Here is a 24,465-nt window from a genome sequence, read left to right on the forward strand (position 1 = left end):
CTGGCTGTGCCACAGCTTAGACCTTTCCAGCTTCCCTTTCTCCAGGGTTTTCCTTTGGATAAAGAGCTCTTATTTTTTTTCCTGTGTCTGCAGCTGTTGTCTCATGTAGATCTCTGGGTCCTGTACTGGGGAAGTTATATTTTCAAAGAAGGGGGTGTGGGGGTGTGTGGGTGTGTGGGTGTGTGTATGTGTGGCTTTACCATTGGACACTAAAGACAAGAGGAAGTGGGACGGTTTATATCACATTTCAATGATGTAACTCAGGAAGAAGGAGCATTTGTACACAGGCAGTTCTGATCAAGACAAAAGGGGGGTGTCAGGAGCTCCCATAAAGAAGTGGGCTGCTAGTCTGGAAGGGAATGAAGTCTGAGGAAGATCCAGGTGTTCACTGAATACTGTCATTTTGTGGTTTACTTTTCACAGGTTACTGAAAACATCTAGGCAAAGCAATCATGTGTCCTTTTGTTGGCATAGGATTGAGAATTGTACCTTCTGCTCCCACTCTCCTCCATTGCCCTTGCTTTTGCCAGGGCTGCTAGAAAGTACTTTTTACATGTTAGGCTTAGTGTAGAACTTGGTCTCAGAAGGTGGTGCTCTGTATACAGAGAACTTTCTTAAGATAATTTAGCCATATGCTGTATATTTATATTAATGTTTCCTACAACCATAAGATCTAGGTCCTGCCATCTCTGTTCATGTTGATAAGTTGACTGTGGCTGAGACAGGTCAAATAACTAGTCTAAGGTTTCATTTGTAACTGGTAAGTGACTGAGCCAGAATTTGAATCCCACCTCATTGAGAAGCTGTGCTTTTTGAATACTTTACATTAGAGTCCCATTTTACCAGAGAGTTAGGTTCTAGAGTTGCTGCAAAAACAGATGTTGAGTGTAGTAAAAAATATTCTTGAAGATTCCTTATTGGTACCATATTGGAGAACCAATATGCCATTCGCCTCTAAGGGCCAGTACAGCTCACTTTCACCCCCAAGTTGGAATAGATAGTTGTTTCTTCAGCTGAGGCCCAGATGTAGCAGTTGGCTGAATTTAGAGACCCTGTGGTATAAAAATATGTGCCTTTAAACACGAGAAGCACACCCACCGTGGAGTGATGTTTCCATTAGGAAAGGTATTGAAGGGCCTGGGATTCATCCCAGACTCTCCGGGGTGTGGCCATGCAGGTTCCTGCAGAGCATGTTCTGCTTGTGAATGGTAAGAATGGCAAACAGTTGAGTCCTGAGCTTTGGGGAAGTAGGACCAGGCTTGCCAGACCCTTTCTACCTAGCCCTAGATTTGGGATGGTCATGTGTGCTTACTTGGATTGGTACACTGGGACTTCTTTTTTAGTATTTAGGTCCCCTGCTGCTGACAAATATGCTTCTTTTTTTTTTTTTTTTTTGAGACGGAGCCTCAAGCTATCCCCCTGGGTAGAGTGCCATGGCATCACGCTCACAGCAACCTCCAACTCCTGGGCTCAAGCGAGTCTCCTGCCTCAGCCTCCCAAGTAGCTGGGACTACAGGCGCCCACCACAGCGCCCGGCCATTTTTTTTGGTTGCAGCCATCGTTGTTTGGCGGGCCCGGGCTGGGGATTCGAACCCGTCACCTTAGGTGTATGTGGCTGGCACCTTAGCCGCTTGAGCCACAGGCGCCGAGCCGACAAATATGCTTCTTGAGCCCTTTACTCAACTGATATTTAGTGAACACCTCTTAAGTCCCAGGTACTACATTGAGAATACAAAGATGAAGATGACCCTAGCAATTGCTGGCCTCATATGGAGCTATTGGAGGAGACGGCCATTGACCAAACCATCACAGAGTAAATATGGAATTAGGATGTGGGATGTGAATAGAAATTACACTGTGCTTTGAAGATGAAAAATGAAGGTGGGGGGAATGACTCAGCCTTGAGGGGGAAGGGCTGAGTAAAGAAGGCTTCTAGGGGAGAACAGCGTTTGAGTTGGAATGGGAAAGATACGTAAGTGTTAGCCAGGTGGGGTGGAACAGGACAGGCAGGAAGTAGAGGGAACTGTGTATACAAAGACATTGCGTGCTTGGCATTTTATGCACATCATCTCTCTCAGTGCCACAGCTATCTTATAAGGTAATTACTGTTGTTTTCAGATGATAAAACCTGACATTTAAAGACTTTATTTAATTTGCTCAAGGTTACAGCTAGGAAGTGGCAGGGCTGGAGTTCAAACACTGGACACGATTCTTCTGTCTGTGGCTCAGGAACCAGATGAATGGTGATGTCATCTGTTGAGCTAAGAAGCCCTGGATAAAACACTGGCATTGGGGAAAGATCACGAGTTCAGTGTTGGATGTCAGGAATGGAGCTTTGAAGACAGCCCAGAGGAGATGTCAAAGAGTTGGTAGGTTATACAGGTCTAGAGGTTTGGGGAGAACTGATGCAGGACATAGGTATTTGGCTGCAATTGGCCATCAAAAGATCTCATTGTATAGTGTGGAAAAAACCAGGCAAGTTTGCACCCAGATCCAACCAAACTCTGTGACCTTGGGCAAGTTCCTTCTCTGTTCTGTAGCATAAATGATTTTGAATGGATTTTATAGTCCACTATAACAATCTGCAAGTCCTATACTCTTAATGTTTGTTTAGCATCAGTGGACATCTCCCCCCAACCTCCTGTCTGGAGCATGGCCTTCTGTGTAAGAGGAAAACAAGGGTCCTTTCTCGCCCAGGATAGCAGTCTGTGGTTTTCATGGCTGATATGTTTTTCTTTCCTCAGTTCTTAAGTTTCCTTCTTATGCCTGTTAACTTGGTTTGGCTGGACTCCATGTTCCAGAAAGCAAAATGCCAACCTGAATTAGTCATGTAGAGGAGGGGATTTGAAGTGAAGGTTCTTGGGGTAGGGGATTAGTATTTATTGGGCATGGTGCTAGGCTAGGTTGGGGTGACTAATTCCCCTCATGTTGCCATGTTAATATGGTGATGTCTCTCTCTCTGTCTTCTAGCTTCCTCTCTGGCCTTGTATTCAAATCTTTCCTGCCTGATTAGAAAGGGGCATGATCTCTGGGTCATGGGGGAGGCTTTTAGGGACCTCTATCCAGGGCTGTTGTAGCCCATGGACTTGGTATTTTAGAGGTGCTTATGCCAAATTCAGTGCTTAAACATCGGAATGATTAGTCTTTTTGCTTACTATTTTAGGCATTTCACTTCCTTTTCTTTCTTTCTTTTTTTTTTGATGTTAGACTTTTCCCTTTGACATTTCATATACTAAGCATATGGCCTATGTTGGTGGGTGGTTGATAATGGTTTGTAAAGAAATTATAAGCCTTATTTCCTGCTTCATCAGTTACCATGTGTTTAGAGGTCATTTTGTGGCTTACTTTTCACAAGTTATTGAAAACATCTAGGCAAAGTAATCATTTGTACTTTTGTTGGCATAGGCTTGAGAATTGTACCTTCTGCTCCCCCTCCTCTATTCCCCTTGCTTTTGCCAGGGTTGCTAGAAAATACTTTTTTGGTGACTTCTTGGTAGCTTTTGAAACTGACCACCTTCTTGAGCTGCTCTCACCATTTGGTATCCAGGATGCCAGCTCTCCTATTTTTCCTCCTGTTTTTGTGGCTACTTCTTCCTAATCTTCTTTTTTCATCCTTCTTTCTCTGTCTGGCCCTTATACATTGGGGATCCCTGGGCCGGCTTCTCATTCTACTTAGTCTTTGGCTACCTGGAAGCTGATGTCCATTAACCTAACATCTTTACTCGAATGTCCCACTGTCACTTTCAACTGATGTGTCATTCCTGCAAGACTAGCTTTCACTCTTCCACTCCTGGTTCCATTCACCTATTATCACAGACCAGAATGCTGCTCATTATCTTTGACTCCTGTCTTATTCCCACCTTGTTTTTGGAGACAGGAACTTACTCTTGCCCAAGTTGGAGTGTAATGGTGTCACAGTTCACTGCAACCTCTCAAACTCCTGGGTTCAAGTGATCCTTCTGCTTCAGCCTTGTGAGTGGATGGGACTACAGGTGTGTGCCACTGTACCTGTAGAGATGGGATCTCGCGGAGTTGCTTAGGCCAGTCTTGAACTCCTGGCCTCAAGTGATCCTCCTGCTTCAGCCTCCTAGAGCGCTAGGATTACTGTTGTGAGCCACTGTGCCTGGCCTCTCTCACTCTTTATGCCCATTCGGTTACTAACTCCTATCCATTCCACTTTCCAAATAACTCTCTTGTTTGTCTATCCTCTGAACTTCTTGGTTCAGGCTGTTGTCCTTTGTCATTAAATCTATTATGTCGGCCTCTAAATCTTTCTTCTTGCTTCCACTCTGGCCCTGTTTTAATCCATTCTTCTTATTGCAGACAGAAACAAATTTAAAAAGACGAATCCAATCAACTGTTGACTTGATTGGAGCCTGTCACTCTCATAGTGCTCAGCGTGCCATCTGTGTTCCTGAGTGCCATCCTGCTTACCTCCTCAGTCACATAGCTCACTGATTCTCTCCCTCTGCACTCCGGCCATGCAGAGGTGCTGGCCATTGCCCATAGGGTCAGGAGTCTCTGTGTGGGAAGCTTATTCTTCACCCCCATTCTTGCCTTCTTTGTTTTCTCCTTTGTCTCAGTTCATCTATGCTTCCCCCACCCACTGAGAACATGAATGTGAGTTTTCTAATCTTTTCACATACATGTGATGTCTTCATTTTTTTTTTCATTCTTAAAAAAAAAAGGGTTCATTGCTCATGTGCTCATTTATATATGAAACTTAGCCAGAGGAATGGGAGTCTAATCACTATTGGTTTCCCATCTCAGAAGCAACCAGCATTACCTGTTTCTTTAGCATCATTCCAGGAACATTTTATGCATATACAAGCAAATACAAGTGTGTGTGTGTGTGTGTGTGTGTGTGTGTAAAACATGAATATGTTGGGTGTGGAGGTTCGCACCTGTAATCCCAGTGACTTGGGAGGCTGAGGCAGGAGGATTCTCCAACCTTGGAGTTTGAGGCTGCCATGAGCTGTGATTGTGCTACCGCACTTCAGCCTAGGTAACAGAGCAAGACTTCATCTCTGAAACAAAAATGTCTGTATCTTGAAAAAATGTTTATTTAACCATGTTGTGCCCTTGTCTCCCTCAGTTTTCCTCAGTCCCGATTTCTTGCTATGCTTTCTCCCATTCACATACTGTAGGTACTTGAGGCCTTACTCAGGTAATCTCTGCTCCTTGTGTCCTCTTGGGATGGTTTTCAAGAGAAAAGACAAGTATATAAAAGATGGTGAAAGAAACGAAGACTGCTGAAGCTCTATTGGAGTGTTATTGACATCAGTCAGGAGAGAATTGATAGTCACTGCCAGTAATTTGTTCATTCTAAGAATTTTGATGGAGAAAGGAGGGAGTAGTCTTTCTGGAAGGCTGATTTGGCACTGAGAGAGCTTCTTATGCTATGAAATGTATTTTATGGGGAGACTGGACCAGGATGCTGGGAGGATAAGGAGAGCAAGGATAGAGGATGGCTAAAGGATAGGGGTGGGGGGACTGAGTGCGGTGGGTTAGAGTTGAGTCAGGAGAGAGTTGGTGCTCTAAGTTCAGAAGAAAAGTGAAGCAGGTAGACAGGTGAGGAATGCCAGGTACCGTCTTAGCCACTCTGATTCTTTTACCTGATACTCAGCCCAGGGAAGTGACCCATGTAGCAGGTTGGGCCCACCAGGGTTCTTGGGGGTTCAGGATTCTCTACCAAGGCATCATATGGGGTGTGTGTGTGTGTGTGTGTGTGTGTGTGTATGTGTGTTACATGTTTTCAGCAGGGCCTCAGACATTGTCTTCCTTCCTTATTTGTGAACTTTCCCCCTCTCCCCGTGTGAGAGTGCAGACCTCACTCCTGTGAAGTACCCCTGTGGCTCTTCAGCATTTAGTTCTCAGATTTCTTTCCACTCCTCCCATCAGGTGGCCCCCCGGGCTGATGAGCCATCTAGTGAAACACATACACATGTCCCCACCTACTGGTGGCCCCCTCCTCACAGGGCCACAGTGACAGAACACTAAGGTTTTAATTGCTTGCATTAACTTATACAGTGAATACCACTGTTATTTTCTTGGCTCATGGGTTGTGAGCTCGCAAATGTGCTTGTTTGTCAGAGCAATGTTTTAAAGATTTCAATACTATGACAAAAATTCAGAAGATACAAAAAGGCATAGAGTGAAAGTGTCCCTACCATGGTACCCTCCCAAAGCCCCCATCCCCCATCCCAGGAGCAACTAATATGACCCATTTCTATGGCTCTATACAAAACATTTTATTTATATAGTATTGTATCCTATTCATATACAAATGAAAATAGGTACTTTTATGTATGCTTGTATGTAATATGTGCAAACTATATGTTTCCACCTTTTTTTCTCCTCATTTATTTATTTATTATTTTTTTAGAGACAGAGTCTTACTTTGTTGCCCTTGGTAGAGTGCTGTGGCATCACAGCTTACAGCAACCTCCAGCTTTTGGGCTTAGACGGTTCTCTTGCCTCAGCTTCCCGAGTAGCTGGGACTACAGGTGCCCACCACAACACCTGGCTGTTTTTTGTTGTTGTTATTGTTGCAGTTTGGCCAGGGCCGGGTTCGAACCCGCCACCCTCCGTATATGGGGCTGGCACCCTACTCACTGAACCACAGGCGCTGCCCCATATTTCCACCTTTTTACCCACATGGTACCATACTATGCATCTGTTGTACATATAGCATTTTTTACTTAACAATACATTTTAATAACATTCTATAGCAGTACATAGAGTACTTCCTCATCTTTCTGTTTCTTTACAAATGCGTAGTCTTTCATTGTATGCCCCTTCCATTAATCATGTAGCCAGCCCTTTCTGATTGGCATTCTAGCACCATAGCATCATTTGCAGATATAGAGGGTCAGTTACTAGAAATGGAATTCTTAGGGTAGCACCTGTGGCTCAGTGGGTAGGGCGCTGGCCCCATATGCTGAGGGTGGCGGATTCAAACCCAACTCCAGCCAAACTGCAACAAAAAAATAGCCAGGTGTTGTGGCAGGTGCCTGTGGTCCCAGCTACTCAGGAGGCTGAGGCAAGAAAATAGCCTAAGTCCAGGAGCTGGAGATTGCTGTGAGCTGTGACGCCACAGCAGTCTACTGAGGGTGATAGAATGAGCCTCTGTCTCTACCAAAAAAAAAAAAAAAAAGAGAGAGAGAAATGGAATTATTGGGTGAAAATGTCTATTTGTAAGTTTGGGTAGCAGTTTCCAAGTTGGAGGCAATAGCAATTTATGTACTTGGCAACAGTATATGGAAATGCCTATTTTCTTATACCCTTGCAAATACAATGTGCTATCAAACTTATAGATCTTTGCCAATCTGATAGGTAAAAAATGCCATCTTAGTGTAGTTTTGTTAGTGTATCTCTTTATTAGTGAAGTAGACTGTCTTAGGTCTATAAGTCATTTTGTTGCACCCAAATGCTAGTGGAATTATACAGAATTATGCCAGCACACTGAATCCAGTTGAGTTTTAGGGTCCTTTATTTAGTCGGCACTGAGAGGGGAGTTCATACCCAAAGAATTCTCAGCCGAGAGAAGTAGGGGAACAGTTTTTAACTTGTGCTTTCAGTTGGAAAGGATTTCTAAGAGTGAAACAGTTACAGAAGCAAAACTTGCCAGATTAGAGTCTATGGAGAGGCAGTAAGTGGGTACAAAAGGGCCTTGAAGAAGAGCAGACATTGCATCCAGACTGGGACTTTTCAAGGTCTTGCAACTTTAAACTTACCTTTCTGTTCCTGTGGGGCATACTGTGCTCAGGGGCCCGTAACAATATGTGAGGGGAGGGCGTGGGTACTGCAAAGTTTTAAACCATGTACAAGATGGAGTCAGCTGGTACAAAATGGAGTCGGTCAGGCTTCACACTGTAGGACCCACAGATGCCCAAATGGGCGCTGTTACCACAAGGAGGTCCTAGTTTTTACAGCCTCAAGCCTCCTGCCTACCTGTTTCCTTTACCAGCTTATAGTTCCTTTTTAAATTTTCTAGGCCTTACTTTTGAGGATGGAAACATTTTGTTTCCTTCAGTCCAGCTGATACCGACTTTTGCTTTCCTCAGTGTCAGTCTTTTTTGGCTGTTTCTTATTGCATTGCTCAGGTGCTTACTGTGTACCCAGACTTCTCAATAATCAAAGAGACGTCAATTGCTTGCTTTCTTTGCTAGCAGGCACTTCTACTTGAAAGGTAAAAATGTTTTGTGTTACACAATGAGAATATTAAAGAAATACTGGATTATTTAAAGAAAGATAACTTCAGGAAATAAGAAGAGGATACCTCAGCAATTGAAAGAAGTTTATGGGAAAGAGACATATATACAGAATTATCAGGACTGATTGGGTGATTGGGATGCTGTCTTACTGTCTTACAAAATTCATGTTTAGACATGTGGGGTATGGAGGGAGGATGGTAAAATGGTAGGCTGGTTCACATGGGAATCCTAGCTTGAAGTTAGTATATTTCAGCTTGGTATTGGAACATGGTGTTTGCAAGGGTACAAGAAAATAGGCATTTTCATATATTGTTGCCACGTGAACAGGCAAGTTGGTTAGACTGTTGATGAAAGCAAATGAGCACATTTTATTTGTGGTGTTGTGGTATCTATGTTGCTGTTTTTCCCCACAAGGTAGGGAGCATTGCACTGAAGGCTTATGGTGGCCAGAACCTTCCTAGTAATAGCTTGGGCCTGCATTCATTTGGTAGACAGGAGCACCTCTGATTTAACCTTTCAGTTGTAGCTGAAGGGGCTTCTGGTTCAAGATGGAGGACTAGAGATGTCTCCTCCCCAGCCGCTCTCAGTTGTAGCTGAAAACATCTGATTGAATACTTGGTCGTGGGTAGTACTTTGCAAATTTGGAAATTAGAGTGGCATTTCTTTCTGGCTTATTCCCCTGGACCTACTGGTCTCAGTTTTACACTAGGCTATGAATATAGAAGCCTTCTTTACAGTGGCACCATTTCAGTCCCTAGACCCATCAGTATTTTCCTTGATCTCAGGTGAGCAGGCAGTGTAGTGCCCCCAACTGCCTGTTCCAACAATAATCACTGTCAACTGAGGTGCTTATTTGGTCCCAGTGTTGTGTCAGTCTTCCTAACAGCCTTGCAAGGTGGATACAAATAACATCTTCTGTATTTGGAATCACTTAAGTTCTTTCTGTGAACCAGCCACCATGCCAAGGGGACACTGAGGAGCACGAATGCAGTCCTTAGTCTTAGTGCATCTGGAGATGCATTCCAATCAATTGATTCTACCTATACATGTAGAATTGACAAGTGACAATTGACCTAAAGGCAAGGGAATACCCTGGTAGAGTGTAACAGAGAAATCTGACCTAGGGCTAGTGAGGCAAGGCTTCTCTGAAGACACGAGCTTGGGCTGAGCTATGGAGGATGGATAGGAGTGAAGGGCAAAGGAAGGATGGTGTTGGGAGGTAAGGAGAGGAGTGTTTTATATAGAGGTAAGAGACTGGACAAAGACATGCCTTGATCAGGGTTAATTGTGGACAACAGGATCTCCACTGGCTAGTGTAAGCAAATAGTGGTTTATAGTAAGGAAGACCTGAAGATACAGACTGTATTCTGAGTTTGCAAGAACAATCCCCCAAACCTCACAGCATAGCTGGGCCGCACAGAGAGCTTTGCCACTGCCACATTCAGAAGGCTCCTGCACTGGGAAACTGCTGCCATGATGTCAGCTCCAGATCCACACCACACATGACCTAGACCAGCCAAAGGGATGTTTTGTTCCCTGCCTTGCCCACCGTGTCACTCAGTTCTGAATCAGTCTTCCATGAATGTGTAAGTCCCATCTGGAACTCTAGCAGCAAAGGTGTTTGGACAGTGGAGTTTTTAGCTAGCAGCCTGTGTAGTGCAGGGTGTTATGTTCCGAGGTGGTGGAAGGGATGTCCCCTGAGGCAGTCTACCATGTTTAGGATGGCAAGTAGATATGTTTGGAGAACTGAGAGAAGGTGGCTGTGGCCAGAGCCCGGAGTATGAAGGACAGGAAGCTGGAGAAGGAGGCAAGCCCCTGTGGGCTGTGTGATTGCCTTTCATGTGGGGAACTGATGGCTCAGGAGTTAAGTTACTGGTTAGTAAGTGACCAACCTAGATGGGAACCGGAGTCTGTTTGCCTCTGGGACCTGTACTCTTTTTCCATCTCCAGTCAGTAGCCTCATTCTCCAAAGCATTGCTTGAATTTAGTCTGAGTTCTGGGTGCATTTGTTTCCCATCTGAACTCAGGCTGCCATGGGTGTGAAGGGGAGGATGTAGTAGAGAAGAGCCTTGACCTGACCAGCAGGGACAGGGTAGGGACGTCATTACATTGCTAATGAAAGTCAGCAGTGTTGACAAAGTCTCCTCTTACTGCTGATTTCTCATTTTCTCCTGGCCTTCTGAGCCTAAGCAATAAGCAAAATCCTGATAATTGTGAAGGAAAAATGCCCTTCTGGAGCAGCAGACCTTGGCTCCTGATGGAAGAATTGGAGACAGTGGTTACTAATAAGCATTTCTTATGGTAGTCAAAATAGTGTTAGCACCACATGCTAAAAAAACAGTAACGTGATTAAAGACCTGTATTGTGTGGCTGTCTCTGGGATTCTTTCATGATGCAAAGGCATGCCAGATGCTTGCATGTAAAAATTACATGAGAAGTAAGATAATACTCTATCCTTATAATTTAATAGTTCACCAACCAAAATTAAACTAAACTAGGTGACAGGAAGGAGACTGTAAATGTAACATGTTATAGCTCAAGCTCAGATCCTCAATCTGCAGAATTGCTGCAGTGATTTGGGCTTTGCAGTGACATTATTTCTGAAAAGGAAATGCTACATTTGTACAGGATGTATGGATAGCTAGAAAGAGATAACAACAGAGCTTGATGATCAAGAGTACGTACTCTGTAGTAAGTTCATATTCCAGTTCTATTGTTTGCTAGCTGTGTGGTCTTGGTAAATTACTTCCCATACCTAATTGAATTTCCTGTTCTGCAAGATGGAAATAGCAGGACCTACCTTGCAGGGTTATTGTGAAGGTGAAAATGGATCATGCAGTATTAGGTACTTGCAGTGCTGGCACTTAGCAAGGTAATGAATGCGTGTTACCTGCCATCATTCTCTCTCTATGGTGATAGTTTGAAAGATTTAGCTTATCTTAATCAGCAGCAACTATGAGTTTCACATTAGGCACAGAGATTCCTACACCTTTTAAGCTGTTGAAATTAGATCCCTAAGTGAGTTTGGCAATGTGTGGTTAAAGGCATCTTTGTGGGTTTATTTCCATGAAGAAACAGATAAGGTTAAATTGCTCTGTTAGGATTTAATTTTACCTAACTTCTCTACAGACAAAACCAGAAATTATTTATTGCAGCTTCCTGCAAATCAATAATTATTTCAAAATAAAAGGTTAAAAAAAAAGGATTTAAAAAAAAAGTTCTCTAACTTCATAGGTAAGGGCAATGGCCCAGCCTTTACAATGTTGGATAACATTATTTGATAAATGTATATGAAGTTCAGCTTTTGTCAGCATAGGCGAGCTCAGATTAACCTTTCTGTTTCCAGGCTTTGAGAATTTGTCTATTTTTAAATTTATTCAGTCATTTAACAAATACTTATTGTTTCCAATGTGTGGAACATGTTATAGCCTGTCTAGGCACTTGGGATACAGCAATGATCAGGATAGGCAAAATTTCCTGCCCTTGTGGGCCTTATATTGTAGTGGGGATGGGGTGAGTGAGAGAGAGAGCATAAACAAGATTTATTGAGCATAAAGTAGAATGGTTTAATGTTAAAACATGCTTGCTGAACTCTATCACCTTATCTAGCTCTTTTTCTTTATTCTTCATTTAATAATCCCCCCATGGTTTTCTTCTGGTCCTCTTCTCTTCTTCTCTTTAAAAAGATGGAGTCTTGCTATGTTGCCCAGGCTGTTCTTGATTCCTGGCCTTACGTGATTCTCCTGTCTCAGCCTCGTGAGTGGCTGGGACTACAGGTGCCCACTGTGCCTGGCTCTTTTCTTTTTAACTCTATCTTCCTTGGGAATCTTCTTCAAACCCATGAAAGATGAACCTATATTAACCAAACATAGAAAGACAACTGTAAAAATGAATCAACATCATGTTCCTGTAGATAGTCTGCATAGATAATCAAGTTAGAATTAGAAAGTTTGGGCTCAGAATGGTCTAATGTGATTAGGTGGTCAAATTACAAAAGAAAGCTTTAGGCTGCCATCTCCAATGCAGGACTGGCTATGCCACTGGCTGAGGCAGATCTTCCTTTCCTTTGGGCCTTGCTTGAAGGATAGATTAGTCAGGGAGTAGCTGCTTAACAAACATACCCCACATTTTAACAACCTACCATAATAGATCTATTTCTCACTTGTATATAAGTTTGGTGAGTGGCTTTCCTCCCCATGGTCATTTAGGCACCGGGGCTCTTGTTCTGTGACGCTCGCATCCTCTATTTGGTGGAAGTTGGAACTAGTTCTACCCAGAAGTGGTGCAAATCACTGGTAATCACCTTGCTATGGCTACAAGTCGGTCACATGGCTACATCTAACTGCAGAGGAGGCTGGAAAATGTCATTTTTGATTGGGCAGCTACTCAGTGACACCTCTAGACCAGGCATGGTAGGTGAATTATTAGAGGACATCTCCATAATCCCTATATCAGCATTGCCATCACTTGCCTTTGTGACTTTTTTTTTCTCAGCCCCATGGCTGACCAAGTGCTATGATCTTTCTTTAGGCAGATTAATACTCACGTGGGCTATAGTGTACTCTTACCAGCTTGCCAGCCATTCTTTTCTTCAGGGTAATTGAGTCTTCTCACATCTTTGCTCATAAGAGCATGTTTTGATCAGCAATTGCCCTGTGACAATCTTATTTCCAAAATATTTTTGGCAGTGGAAGTGTCCTCATATTTACTGTGGGCTTGGTATAAGCTTTTGCTACTCCAGATGGTTTGTTTATTAAGGCATCAAAAGAACACTGTTTTGAGATCATTACACCCTCATAGGTGAGATGGCTGGACTCCAAGGCAGCATTTATAGGATGCCTCCAGGGCAGGATTATATTCTGCACAGAAATGTCCTGTGGTTGAAACAACATACATACCCTTTTAAAGTTCTCCCTGACAGTGCCTCCTTGCAATTCATATAGTCAACTTTGCTTGATTTTTAAGATAGTTCGGGGGTAAATGTCATCTTTGGGGAATTTATTAATAGTATTACTTTTTAATGAGTCTTTTGAAGTCTCCTTCATTATAAACAGCCTGTTTTCCCTAGAGATAATAACTCTCAGTGCCAAATATTTGCATTTCACTTGAAACAAAACTAAGGGTTGAATGTTTTAAATATAAGCAAATCTAATTCTCCTGTGTCTAGAGAAACTGTATAATGAACCATATGTATGTAGCTTAAGCAGACAGATGTGGAAGATTTCTCTCTTTCTTTCCCCCCTTTTATTTTTAAAAAAGAGCCCAACACTGGCAGAACCCCAAATCAGCACCAAGTAGCAAATATCTTGGCCCAGCCAACAAAACCCCTGGAGCTGGTGCTGGCCTGGGAGGCCCGTGTGCGCATGTGCACAGTGGGGCTTCTGGTTCTGGCTTCTATGTGGAAGGCTAAGGCCCCATAGCTCACTGGCCCGCATTTGTCAATGCTTTCAGCACCGCTCCCCCCGACCCCGCTCCAAATAGCTGTTCTTTCTTAGTACTGATGTTACAGATTGTTGTCTAAAAGTTGTGTTGATCATTGTGGTTGGTTTTGGGGTTGGTTTAGAGGAGATGGGGCTGTGTGTCTGGGGCCTGCAGTGAGATGGCCCTTACTTGCTGCAAAGAGGTGCTGAGCTGCCATCTCACTGCCATGAGGAGCCTTCCTCTGGTGGTGGCCACATGGCTTTTCCCCTCCCCTTTTCCTCTCATAACCCTCCCTACCTCTGGGCTCACCTCTAGCTGGGATCACTGATAGGGCCTTAGCTGGTGTTCCTGCCTTACGTCTTTCCTCTTCCCTTCTGCTCACTGAGGTGATCTTCCTGTAAATCAAATGTGATTATTCGATTGTCCTATTTAATACTTACCTATGGCTCCCCATCATCTTCTAGATGCAGTCTGAGCCCCTCAACTTGGTGGACTTGAGTCTTCATGCCCTAGGCTGAGGCCCGAGTGTCTGTATTTCTAACAAGTCCTCAGGTGATGCTGATGTGGGTGGTGTGGGGACCTCGTGTAAGTAGCAAAGGTCTAGGGAGCGCTGCCTTATGCAAACACTTACCTTACTGTTTTGAGATTGCCTGTTTGTCTTTCTCTCTCATTGGACTCCAGGCTTCCTGGGAAAAAGAATCTGTTTGCCCATCAGCATATCCCTAGTGACTAGTATCTGGGGTATCGTCAGCATTCAGTAAGTATCTGCTGAATGAGCAAATGAACCGGTCACTGTTTATGCAGTGAAGTTCAAATCATTTTGCTTCTTGCAGTGGATCAGCTTTCTTTTGGAATATTTTGGCTTAATGGTGTGTGAAATGCCATCTACTCCTGCCACGTCCCCTTATCTGTCCTTGAAAGGCTCACTTAATGGATATAGAACTTGAGAGCACCTGTAGATATCAGACCATAGGTGATTACAGGAAGACAAATAGGGACTTCTTTTAATAGATAACAGACTTTAAAATTAGAGAATGGACTCATAGGTTTTCTTTCATTAATAATATCATAGAGCAGTATTTCCACATCTCTTGCAATGTAAAGCACACATTTGACTTACTCCAGCCCATCAGTAAGTGGAAATCACAATGCTATTTAGTATCTGTGACGCAGGTGCTAGGGGCTATAGGTGGGACAAAGGAGTATCTGATGTGGCTCTAGCCCTCCAGGTTGAACCCTGGATGGAGAGATTTAAGAACACTTGAAATGTTCAAATTGTATGGTACTTACAATAAACATCATAAAGGTTCATATTTTTAAAGATGCCTGATTCACTTGGTTTATTAAGTCAATTTAAAAGATATGATGAGAAACAAAGGGAGCGAGGTGGGCGTAGGTGAGCATACTTAGTGCAAGTCGCTAGAAGGACTGCACTGTATACGGGTTATACAATGTTCATATGCTCTCTCCCTTTGTCTTGAAGCCTTTTAGGTTTTAGGGAATAGAAACTCTCTTAGCCAGCTTAATTTTTCTTGAAAAAGAGCAGGGGGTGGGGTTCTCATGGGAGTCCAAGAAATGAAAACCAAGGAGTGGCCTAGTGGTCCGTAGGGGTGGGTGTCCTTGGCTGTTCATGCTTGTTCTGCTATTAGCAGGCCTCGCCCTCATTGCCTGGAGTTTCCTTCACTATTCACTTACTTTCTGGCTGCCAGCAGCCTTCCTTACCTTCTTTCTTCTTTAGGTCACTTTTATCTCTACTTCACAGCTTCTCCTGATCCTTGGCTCTGGATCCCTCAGAGCTGTCAGCCCTTCCTGGCCCTTACTCCACATCCTGGCTCTACTGCGGATCTGGTCATAGTCTGCTTTCTCCCTTGTCTGTCTTTATATTTCTCATCCACATCCCTGAGAATGAGCATCTGGCTTAAGTTCCTGTAAGAGCTTTCCATGCCAGAGCATCCCAAAGGCCAGCATAGTGCCCACCCTTACTCTGACTCTGTCAGGTGTGACCCTGTGTAAAGTGGACCATGTGGCCCACACATGGCTGCCTGGCCTGCTTTTGTAGCAGAGTGAGGGAGATGGGCAGTGCCCTCTGTCATGGCTGTGGGCATGGCAGGTACATTGGAGAGCTTGTTGGCTCAACAGGACTTGAGTACTGCGTAGGATTTACACAGCTGGGATCAGAGGAAGAATGTTCTAAGGAAAAGATATAAATCCGACCCAAGAGGAAGGAGCATATAGGCAATTGAAAAGACTTCTGGGAGGAGGCTGGGGTACGAGGGTCTTGAAGGCCAGGTGGAGGAGGTGGATGTTTTATTAGGCAACAGGTCATCTTTGGGGGGCTTTAAGCAGAGGACTCAATCACCCTCTCCTGTCCATTCCCAACTTCGGTTACCAGAATAGATTTGGGACCTGCTAAAAAGCCATTAACGCCACTCAGGAGTGAGGTGATGTGACAGGAAATAGGGAGCAGATGGTCATGGGCTTAGAGAAAGAGCAAACATGGCAAATACAGGCTGACATCAACAACACCTGGATATGGCACCTGTGTCAGCAGGAGGGGAGGATGGGGTGTATTCCAGGGAGTAGCAGCTTCCATGTTAGAACCAAGGAACGAAGCAGGCTCAATACCCAGCATGGGGATTCTGTGCCTTCATTCGTTGGGAAGTGGTGGGACAGAGCTTTCAACCTGTATTCCACCTGCTTCATGAGACATCTTGCCACCTAACTGTTTACTCATAAGCATCTGTTCTTAGGTATTCTCCCCATGCCCAGCTTTTAAGTTCCATTGCTTCAACTATCTCTGTTAGTGCTACCTTGAAGCACAGTGGTCTTGTGATTTCTCTCCGTTATAATATGGCTAGTAATCCAATCCAGTTCAAACTGAGGTCCCTGTGCTCTACCTCTTTGGAGCAGACATCTGGGTTTGTTCAGAAAGTTCTGCTAGGACATGGTTTAGAATTTGGTGGGAGCATTTTGGAAAATTGTGTGGTTCATTGGGTGTTCAGATAGACTTTTGATCTTCCTTGCTTTCATTATCTGTATTGTTTGTTACTATAATGATAAGGGATTTCTGAAAAAAATTCAGATAGATCCAATCCAGTTTAAAAAGTCCTGACATACAGGGACCTGACTTTGAATAAGAAATTTTTAAAAATAAGGCCATTATTTGCTGCCTGTGGGGTTCACCAATGTATATGGGCAAGTCCCTTAAACTCTCTGAGCTTCGGTTTCCTCATCTGGATAAAGGGCAATAAGTGATGCTTTCTTACCTCTCAGAAGTCTTGAGATGCTCAAGTGAGGAAGGAGTGTGTGAAATGCTTTGTAAATTTCAAAGCACTCTGTGAATTTAAGGTATTAACTAATGGACAGTGACTTTCTGGACATTTAAAAGTGGTTTGATTTATATTTAGTATAAACTCATGTAGTATAAAAGTGATATTTGTTGTAAATTATTAACAACCATATAGCTCTCAACTTCTTTATGTAACTTTCCTTCTGCGTGAGGGACCCAGATGTTTTCCTTAGGGAATGGCCTCTTTGCTGGGTGCGTTCTCATTCGGCACTTCTGGGTATTTCATCTCATTGTCCTGGCCCTCCCAGAGCACTCTTAACCCAAGGTTTCAGATATCAAAGTAATAGGTATTTTATTTCAAAGACGACATCTCAAGGTTAAATCACAACTCACACTTTTATAGTCTCTTCTCTGAACACTGTCGGAGAGGAGACGCTGGTGTTCCTGGGAAGACTGATTCCTGGAATGATGCGTGTTTGTGTGTGCACGTGTGTGGGGGAGGACAGTTCAGGTGGGGAAGGAGATGGCCAGCTGTCTTTTCTAGGAATAGTGGACCCTCTTACTGATCAATTCTTTGAAAATATGTTCAGAAGCAGGCAATTGATGACTCTTTGGCAGTAATACCCCTAACCTTTCTTTCCTATTCTCTTTTTGACCTAAAGCCTTACCCTTCTTGTGTTCACCTCTTGGTTTCACGAAGGTGGTCCTTCGCAGGTAGTATCTGAGTCTTAAGAGTAGATGGGAAGGATGGAACAAAAGCTCATCTCCTCCTCCCAGCATCATTATTTTTGCCTTTTTGACCAATGCCTACAATAGTTTTTTTCTGCACTCCCCTGGTTTTCTGAGCTCTTAGAATCCTCAAATTTGACTTACACGCCCTCTAGTGGCAGGTCTGATGCAACCCTTGTTACCCTGTTGATTGTGGGACGGTGACAGCTGTCCTCACCACTGAGCTCAATAGCTAAGTCTTATCCCCAATTCACAAATATAGAACGAGAGGCTCAGTGGTCTTAACTTACCATTCAAGTAGGAACATAGGATGTGGGATTTGAATCAAAGCTTTGGCTTCTAGATTTATATCGTGTAAATATGACAGAAAAAAAGATGATGTGGTTATAGCTGTTCTAATCCCCTCCCATAATTTAAAATCATGCAGATTAATTTACTGTTTATTCAGCTAATCTGAAAGGATCAAAATGTGAGCAGTAATTGAAATGAGAAGGATAGTTTTTTTTTAAACCCTTTCTTCATTGCACTGGAAACATTTTTTTGTCAGGCTCAGTCCTGTTGACACCTTTGGGGAATGCAGAGGAAGTACAAAGCATGATGTTTGCCCTTAAATTTATGTTCTAGTTGCAGTCTAGTTGTGAGGTGGTTAAATTTATTCCCTTGAAGGAGAAAATTAAATATAATATATAATCACTTTTATTGGTGATTACTTCATCTCACTAAAGGCAGGCTTTCTGAGCATTTGTTTTTTAAAAATTTATTTTGAAGTCCTTTTCAGTGGAGCGAGAACTGCAGGATAACAGCAGCGGTTACCCTGATGAGCCCTGGAGGATAACAGCAGAACAGCGCGAGTACTATGTCAATCAGTTCCGGTCCCTGCAGCCAGACCCCAGCTCCTTCATTTCAGGTGAGAACCTGGGCCCCCAGGCATTGTTCTCAGGGGGAGACTGGTCAGCATCTTGGGAAGCAGTTCACACAAAATGAGTACGGCAACTTCTGTGATTTCAATTTATTTCCCTTTAAGGTTGAATTTATACTTGATAAGGTTCAAGTATAAACCATGCAGAAAAGAAGGTGGCAGTGGCTTTTGGAAAATTGATTCTGTTTCAAAGGGGTAAAATGGGAATTTAAGGGGAACCTGGTTCAGACCTTGCACATTATTAGCTGAAACACTTCTTGGAACAGGAGAGCCAAGTACCCAGGCGACACCTTTAATTGCTTCCTCATTATATTAAAGTTAGATTAAAGACAGAGGGTGGCTTTCTAGGAGTCAGTGTCACCAGTCTCCTTATCTCGTATTCCCCTTTGAAATGCAATCTCAGGCTTGTTTTCTTTTCCTGAAGTGTTTCTTTTCCTGGTTTGCTGAGAGAAATGAAAATTGGCCAGCATTTTCCCACATGTCAGTGCTTCTGGATTATCTTCAGATATATATATTTTGGTTGAGTTCTCATGTAAAATTAAACCCTGAGAGGAATTGATTTAATTCCTGTGTGCCTACATTGTACAGGCTGAAGACTAAACAAACAGTGAAATAGTACAGGCTGGAAGAAAAATTCATAAAGCTTTCTTTTTATGCTTCAATTTTGAAGAATAACAGTATGTCCTTGATAATTGTAGCCTGACATATTGAAGTGTGGACTAAGACTAGTTTTCTCTCGTGAAATAAGGTGTGGATTCGAAATATACTTGTCTAAATAAGTGCAGACATCACTTACAGATTGGTGGTAATGGTGTTATTGAAGAAAAACAGTGTAGATATCGTAAATTAAAGCTGACTTATGATTTTTTAAAAAGTAGCAGAAACCCAGATGGCGCATACTGGCCACCTGCTAACCTTCCCGCCCCCCCCACAATTGAGTGTCTTCATTATGTATCCAGATATATAGCTAAATAGGAATAGGTACATGTTAGAAATGTTTTTATTTTCTTTTAACTTTTTTATTTTGCAAAATTTCAAATGCAGATACAAATAGGTTGGCTGGTATAATAAAGCCCTGTGTACCTATCACTCAGCCTGGATGACTTTCTTTTATCTCCTGTTGTGCCCTGCATAGTGGCATTTTTGTTGGTCAATGATGGACCACATATATGGTGACAGCTCTGTAATAATATAATGGAGCCAAAAAATTCTTATTGCCTACTGATGTCGTAGTTGTAATAATGCTGTAGCTCGGTGAATCACTGGCATGTTTGTGGTGATGCTGGTGTAACCAGATCTGTGTTCCGATCATGTGAAAGCCTAGCACATATGATTATGTCCAGTCCACACTACTTGGTCATGATAGTAAGTGACTATGTACTGGTTTATATTTTTACTATGCAATACTTTCATCATTATTTTAGAGTGTACTTCTTCTACTTGTAAAGATAAGTTAACTTTTTGGGCAGGACCTTCAGGAAGTGTTCAGAAGGCAGCATTGTTATCATGGCAGATGACAGATCCATGCCTGTTAATACCCCTAAAGACCTTCCGGTGGGACAACATGTAGAGGTGGAAGATAGTGTTAGTGATGATCATGACCCTGTGTAGGTCTAGGCCAATGTATGTGTTCATATTTTAATTTTTAACAAAAAACTCAAAAGGCAAAAAAATTATTTTAAATTGAAAAACTCCTATAGAATAAGGAGGAAGAATATATTTTTGTACAGCTGTACAATGTGTACTTTAAACTGTTATTACAGGAGAGTCAAGTTAAAAAATTTAAAAGTTTACAAAGTAAAAAAGTTATGTCAGGCTAAGGCTAACCTAGTAATGAAGAAAGAAAAATCTTTTTTTTTTTTTAAATCAATAAACATTTATTTATTTATTTATTTTTCTTTATTTTTTATTAAATGATAGCTCTATACATTAATGCAAACATGGGGTACAGTGTAGTGTTTTCATATACATTTTGAAATACTTTCATCAAGCTGGTTCACATAAATTTCATGTCATTTGCATAGTCATTGTGTCAAAACAGTTACATTCAATTTCTAGAAAAGAAAAATCTTTTAAATATTGTGTAGCTTAGGTGTTCAGTGTTTCTACAGTGTACAGTAGAGTACTGTAGTGTCCGTGACCTTCACATTCACTTACCACTGACTCACCCAGAGCAATTTCCATTCCTCAAGCTCATTTCATGGTAACCTACACAGGTTACCATTTTTTATCTTTTATTCTGTATTTCTACTAAACTTTTTCTATGTTTAGATATGTTTCGATGCACACATACCATTGTGTGAGAATTGCCTGTAGTATTCAGTACAGTAACATGATGAACAGGTATGTAGCCTAGGTGTGTAGTAGGATCATCTAAATTTGTGTGACTGCACTCTGATGTTTGCATGATGACAAAATCACCTAATGACATGTTTCTCAGAATACATCTGTGTTGTAAGCGACACGTGATTGTATATCCTTTTTCAGCCCACATGATTTTGAAGCAATTACCACACCATTTCATTTGAAAAAATATTTCCAAATGTATATCTAAAGATAAGGCCTCTTAAAAAGCATAAAGAAGCCAAGCATGGTGACTTGCACCTGTAATCCTAGCATTTTGGGAGGCTGAGGTGAGTGGATTGCTTGGGCTCAGGAGTTTGACACCAGCCTGAGCAAGAGCAAGCCCCTATCTCTACTAAAAACAGAAAAATTATTAGGACATGGTGGCGGGCACTTGTAGTCCCAGCTACTTGGGAAGCTGAAGCAGGAGGATCACTTGAGCCTAAGAGTTTGAGGTTACTGTGAGTTTTGACACCCTGGCACTCTACCCAGAGGGACAGAAGGAGACTCTGTCTCGAAGAAAAAAGCATAACCATAATTCATTGACATATGTAAAAAAAAAAAAAGAACATGGATTTCTTTTTTTTTTTAGGCTGAATTTACTTTTTCTTTCTTTCTTTCTTTTTTTTTTTTTTTAAATCATAGCTGTTTACATTAATGTAGTCATGGGGAAGAACATGGATTTCTTTTTTTTTTTTTTGACCAGGGCTGGGTTTGAACCCACCACCTCTGGAATATGGGGCCAGCACCCTATTCCTTGAGCCACAGGATTTCTTTCTTTCTTTTTTTTGAGACAGAACTTCAAGCTGTCCCACTGGGTAGAGTGCTGTGGCATCACAGCTCACAGCAACCTCCAACTCCTGGGCTCAAGCAAGTCTCCTGCCTCTGCCTCCCAAGTAGCCGGGACCACAGATGCCCACCACAATGTCTGGCCATTTTTTGGTTGCAGCCATTGTTGTTTGGCGGGCCCAGGCTGGATTCGAACCTGCCACCTTAGGTGTATGTGGCTGACACCTTAGCCACTCGAGCCATAGGCGCTGAGCCAAGAACATGGATTTCTTAATAGCATCAAGACCTCTCTTTGTTCAGATTTCCCTGTTTGTCTCATAATGCTTTTTTAAAAAAGCTTAGTTTGGTCAGGATCAAGAGAGGTCCATATGTTATAATTAGTTGTTATCGCTTTTAAAAATACTTAATTGAGATATAATTCAAATACCACAAAATTTACTCATTCCATATATACAGTTTAATGGTTTGGTATATTCGCAGTCTGAATTTAGGCTATTTCCACCCCCCCAATAAATCATGTATTTATTAGCATTTATTCCCCTTTCCATCCCTCCCCACCTTCTATCTAGCCATAGGTAACCACTAATATACTTTCTCTCTGTATAGATTTGCCTACTCCAGGCTTTTAAATGGAATCTTGTAATATGTGGTCTTTTGTGTCTGGACTCTTAGCATGATGTTTCAAAGGCTCATCCATGTTGTAGTATATACCAGAACTTCATTCTTTTTTTGTGGTGGAATAATTTCATTATATGGATAAATCCCATTTTATTCATCTCTTCATCAGTTGTTGGGCATAATTATGGGTTGCTTCCACTTTGGGGGTATTATGAATATCACCGCTATGAACATTTGTGTACATGTCGTATTTTGTGAACGTATGTTTTCATTTCTCTTGGGTATATGAGGAGTGGAATTACTAGGTCATATGGTAACTCTCCATTTATCTGAGGAACAGTCAGACTGTCTTCTAAAGTGTCTCCCCCATTTTATATTCCCATCAGCAGTGTATGAGGGTTTCAGTTACTCCGTGTCCTTGCCAACACTTATCTGTCTTCTGATTATAGTCTTCCTAGTGAGCATGAAGTGGTATCTCTTTGTGGCTGTGATTTGCATCTCCCTGAAGAATAATGATCATCTTTGAATGTGCCTATTAGTCATTCATATAACTTCTTTGGGGAAAAATATGTTTCCAAATCCTTTGTTATTTGAAAATATTAGTGAGTTGTAAGAGTTCTTTATATATTTTATGTTCTAGTTCCTTATCAGATATATGATCTGCAAATCTCCCTCCCCCCCCATTTGTGGCCTGTCTTTTTATTTTCCTACTGGCATCCTTTGAAGCACAAAGTTTTTGATATTTGTAATGTCCAGTTTATCTCCAGTTTCTTTTGTTCCTTGTGTTTGTGTCATACTTAAACTATTGCCTAATCCAAGTTCATAGAAATTTACGTTTTTTTTTTTATCTAAGAGTTTATAGTTTTTATGACGTATTTTGAGTTAATTTCTGTGTCTGGTATGAGATAGAGTTTCAAATGTATTATTCTTTTCCGTGTGGATATCCAGTTATCCCAGCACCATTTGCTGAAAAAAAAAAATGACGTTTTTCCCACTATTTAATTGTCTTGGCATCCTTTTCAAAATTTAATCGACTGTAAATATGAAGGTTTATTCCTGGACTCTTGCTTTTATTCCATTGATCTGTTTATCTGTCCTAATGCTAATACTGTTATCTTAATGTAGTAAATTTTGAAATTAGAAAAGTGGGCTCAGCATGGTGCCTCACACCTGTAATCCTAGCACTCTGGGAGGCCAAGGTGTGTGGATTGCTTGAGCTCACAAGTTTGAGACTAGCCTGACCCCATCTACTAAAAATAGAAAAACTGAGGCAAGAGGATCATTTGAGCCCAAGAGTTGGAGGTTGCTGTGAGCTACAATACCATAACACTCTACCCAGGGTGATAGCTTGAGATTCTGTCTCAAAAAACAAAAAAAAGTGGTAGTTCTCCAACTTTTTTCCTTTTACTCAGTTTTGTTTTGATTTTAATTTTTAAGGATTTTTTTTTTTTGAGACAGAGTCTTAGTATGTTGCCCTTGGTAGAGTGCTGTGGTGTCACAGCTCACAGCAACCTCAAACTCTTGGGCTTAAGCAATTCCCTGGCCTCAGCCTCCCGAGTAGCTGGGACTACAGGTGCCTGCCACAATGCCTGGCTATTGTTTTGTTGCAGTTGTCATTGTTTGGCAGGCCTGGGCTGAGTTCAGACCTACCAGCCCTGGTGTATGTGGCTAGAGTCCTGACCACTGAGCTACAGGTGCTGAGGCATTAAGGATGTTTTAAAATTTAATTTTAATACTTTATATTTCTAAAATTGAGCCTGTAACAAGCTCTTATATATCCAGAGAAGTCTAAGCTCTATTCCCGTTCCTTCTTCCCTATTCCTTCACTGCTTTGTAAGTAACCATCGCTTGTTACGGTTTGCCTTGTAAAAAATAAAAGGAAATGCATGTGCATGTCTATCGTGTATGTGTGTATATCCCCATATTGTCTTAGACAAATGACAGCATACTTTTCTACACCTTGATTTTTTCATATAATAAACTCTGATGATTACCCCATAGTTGTATGTCAGGGTACTCCCTGTTTCCTTTTGCAGCTGTATACTACTAGATTGTATAAATGTGTAATCATTTATTCAGCTAGTCTCCTGGGATTATTTCTAGTCTTTTGCTATTACAAGTATTTCTACTATGAATAGGCT

General features: G+C 42.0%; 1 protein-coding gene across 3 annotated transcripts in view; it reads left to right on the forward strand.

Annotated features, from left to right (window-relative positions):
- The window catches only part of REPS2 (RALBP1 associated Eps domain containing 2), a 184,088-nt gene that overhangs the window by 49,964 nt on the left and 109,659 nt on the right, over positions 1-24,465 (forward strand). For all 3 annotated transcript variants that reach the window (XM_003791874.3, XM_012806409.2, XM_012806410.1), the window contains one exon: positions 18,424-18,562. In XM_003791874.3, the coding sequence (XP_003791922.1) occupies positions 18,424-18,562 (139 nt within the window). The remainder of the gene's footprint in view (positions 1-18,423; positions 18,563-24,465) is intronic.

Source organism: Otolemur garnettii, unplaced genomic scaffold (assembly GCF_000181295.1).
Source record: "Otolemur garnettii isolate 467f Iridium unplaced genomic scaffold, OtoGar3 scaffold00051, whole genome shotgun sequence".
Taxonomy (NCBI): domain Eukaryota; kingdom Metazoa; phylum Chordata; class Mammalia; order Primates; family Galagidae; genus Otolemur; species Otolemur garnettii.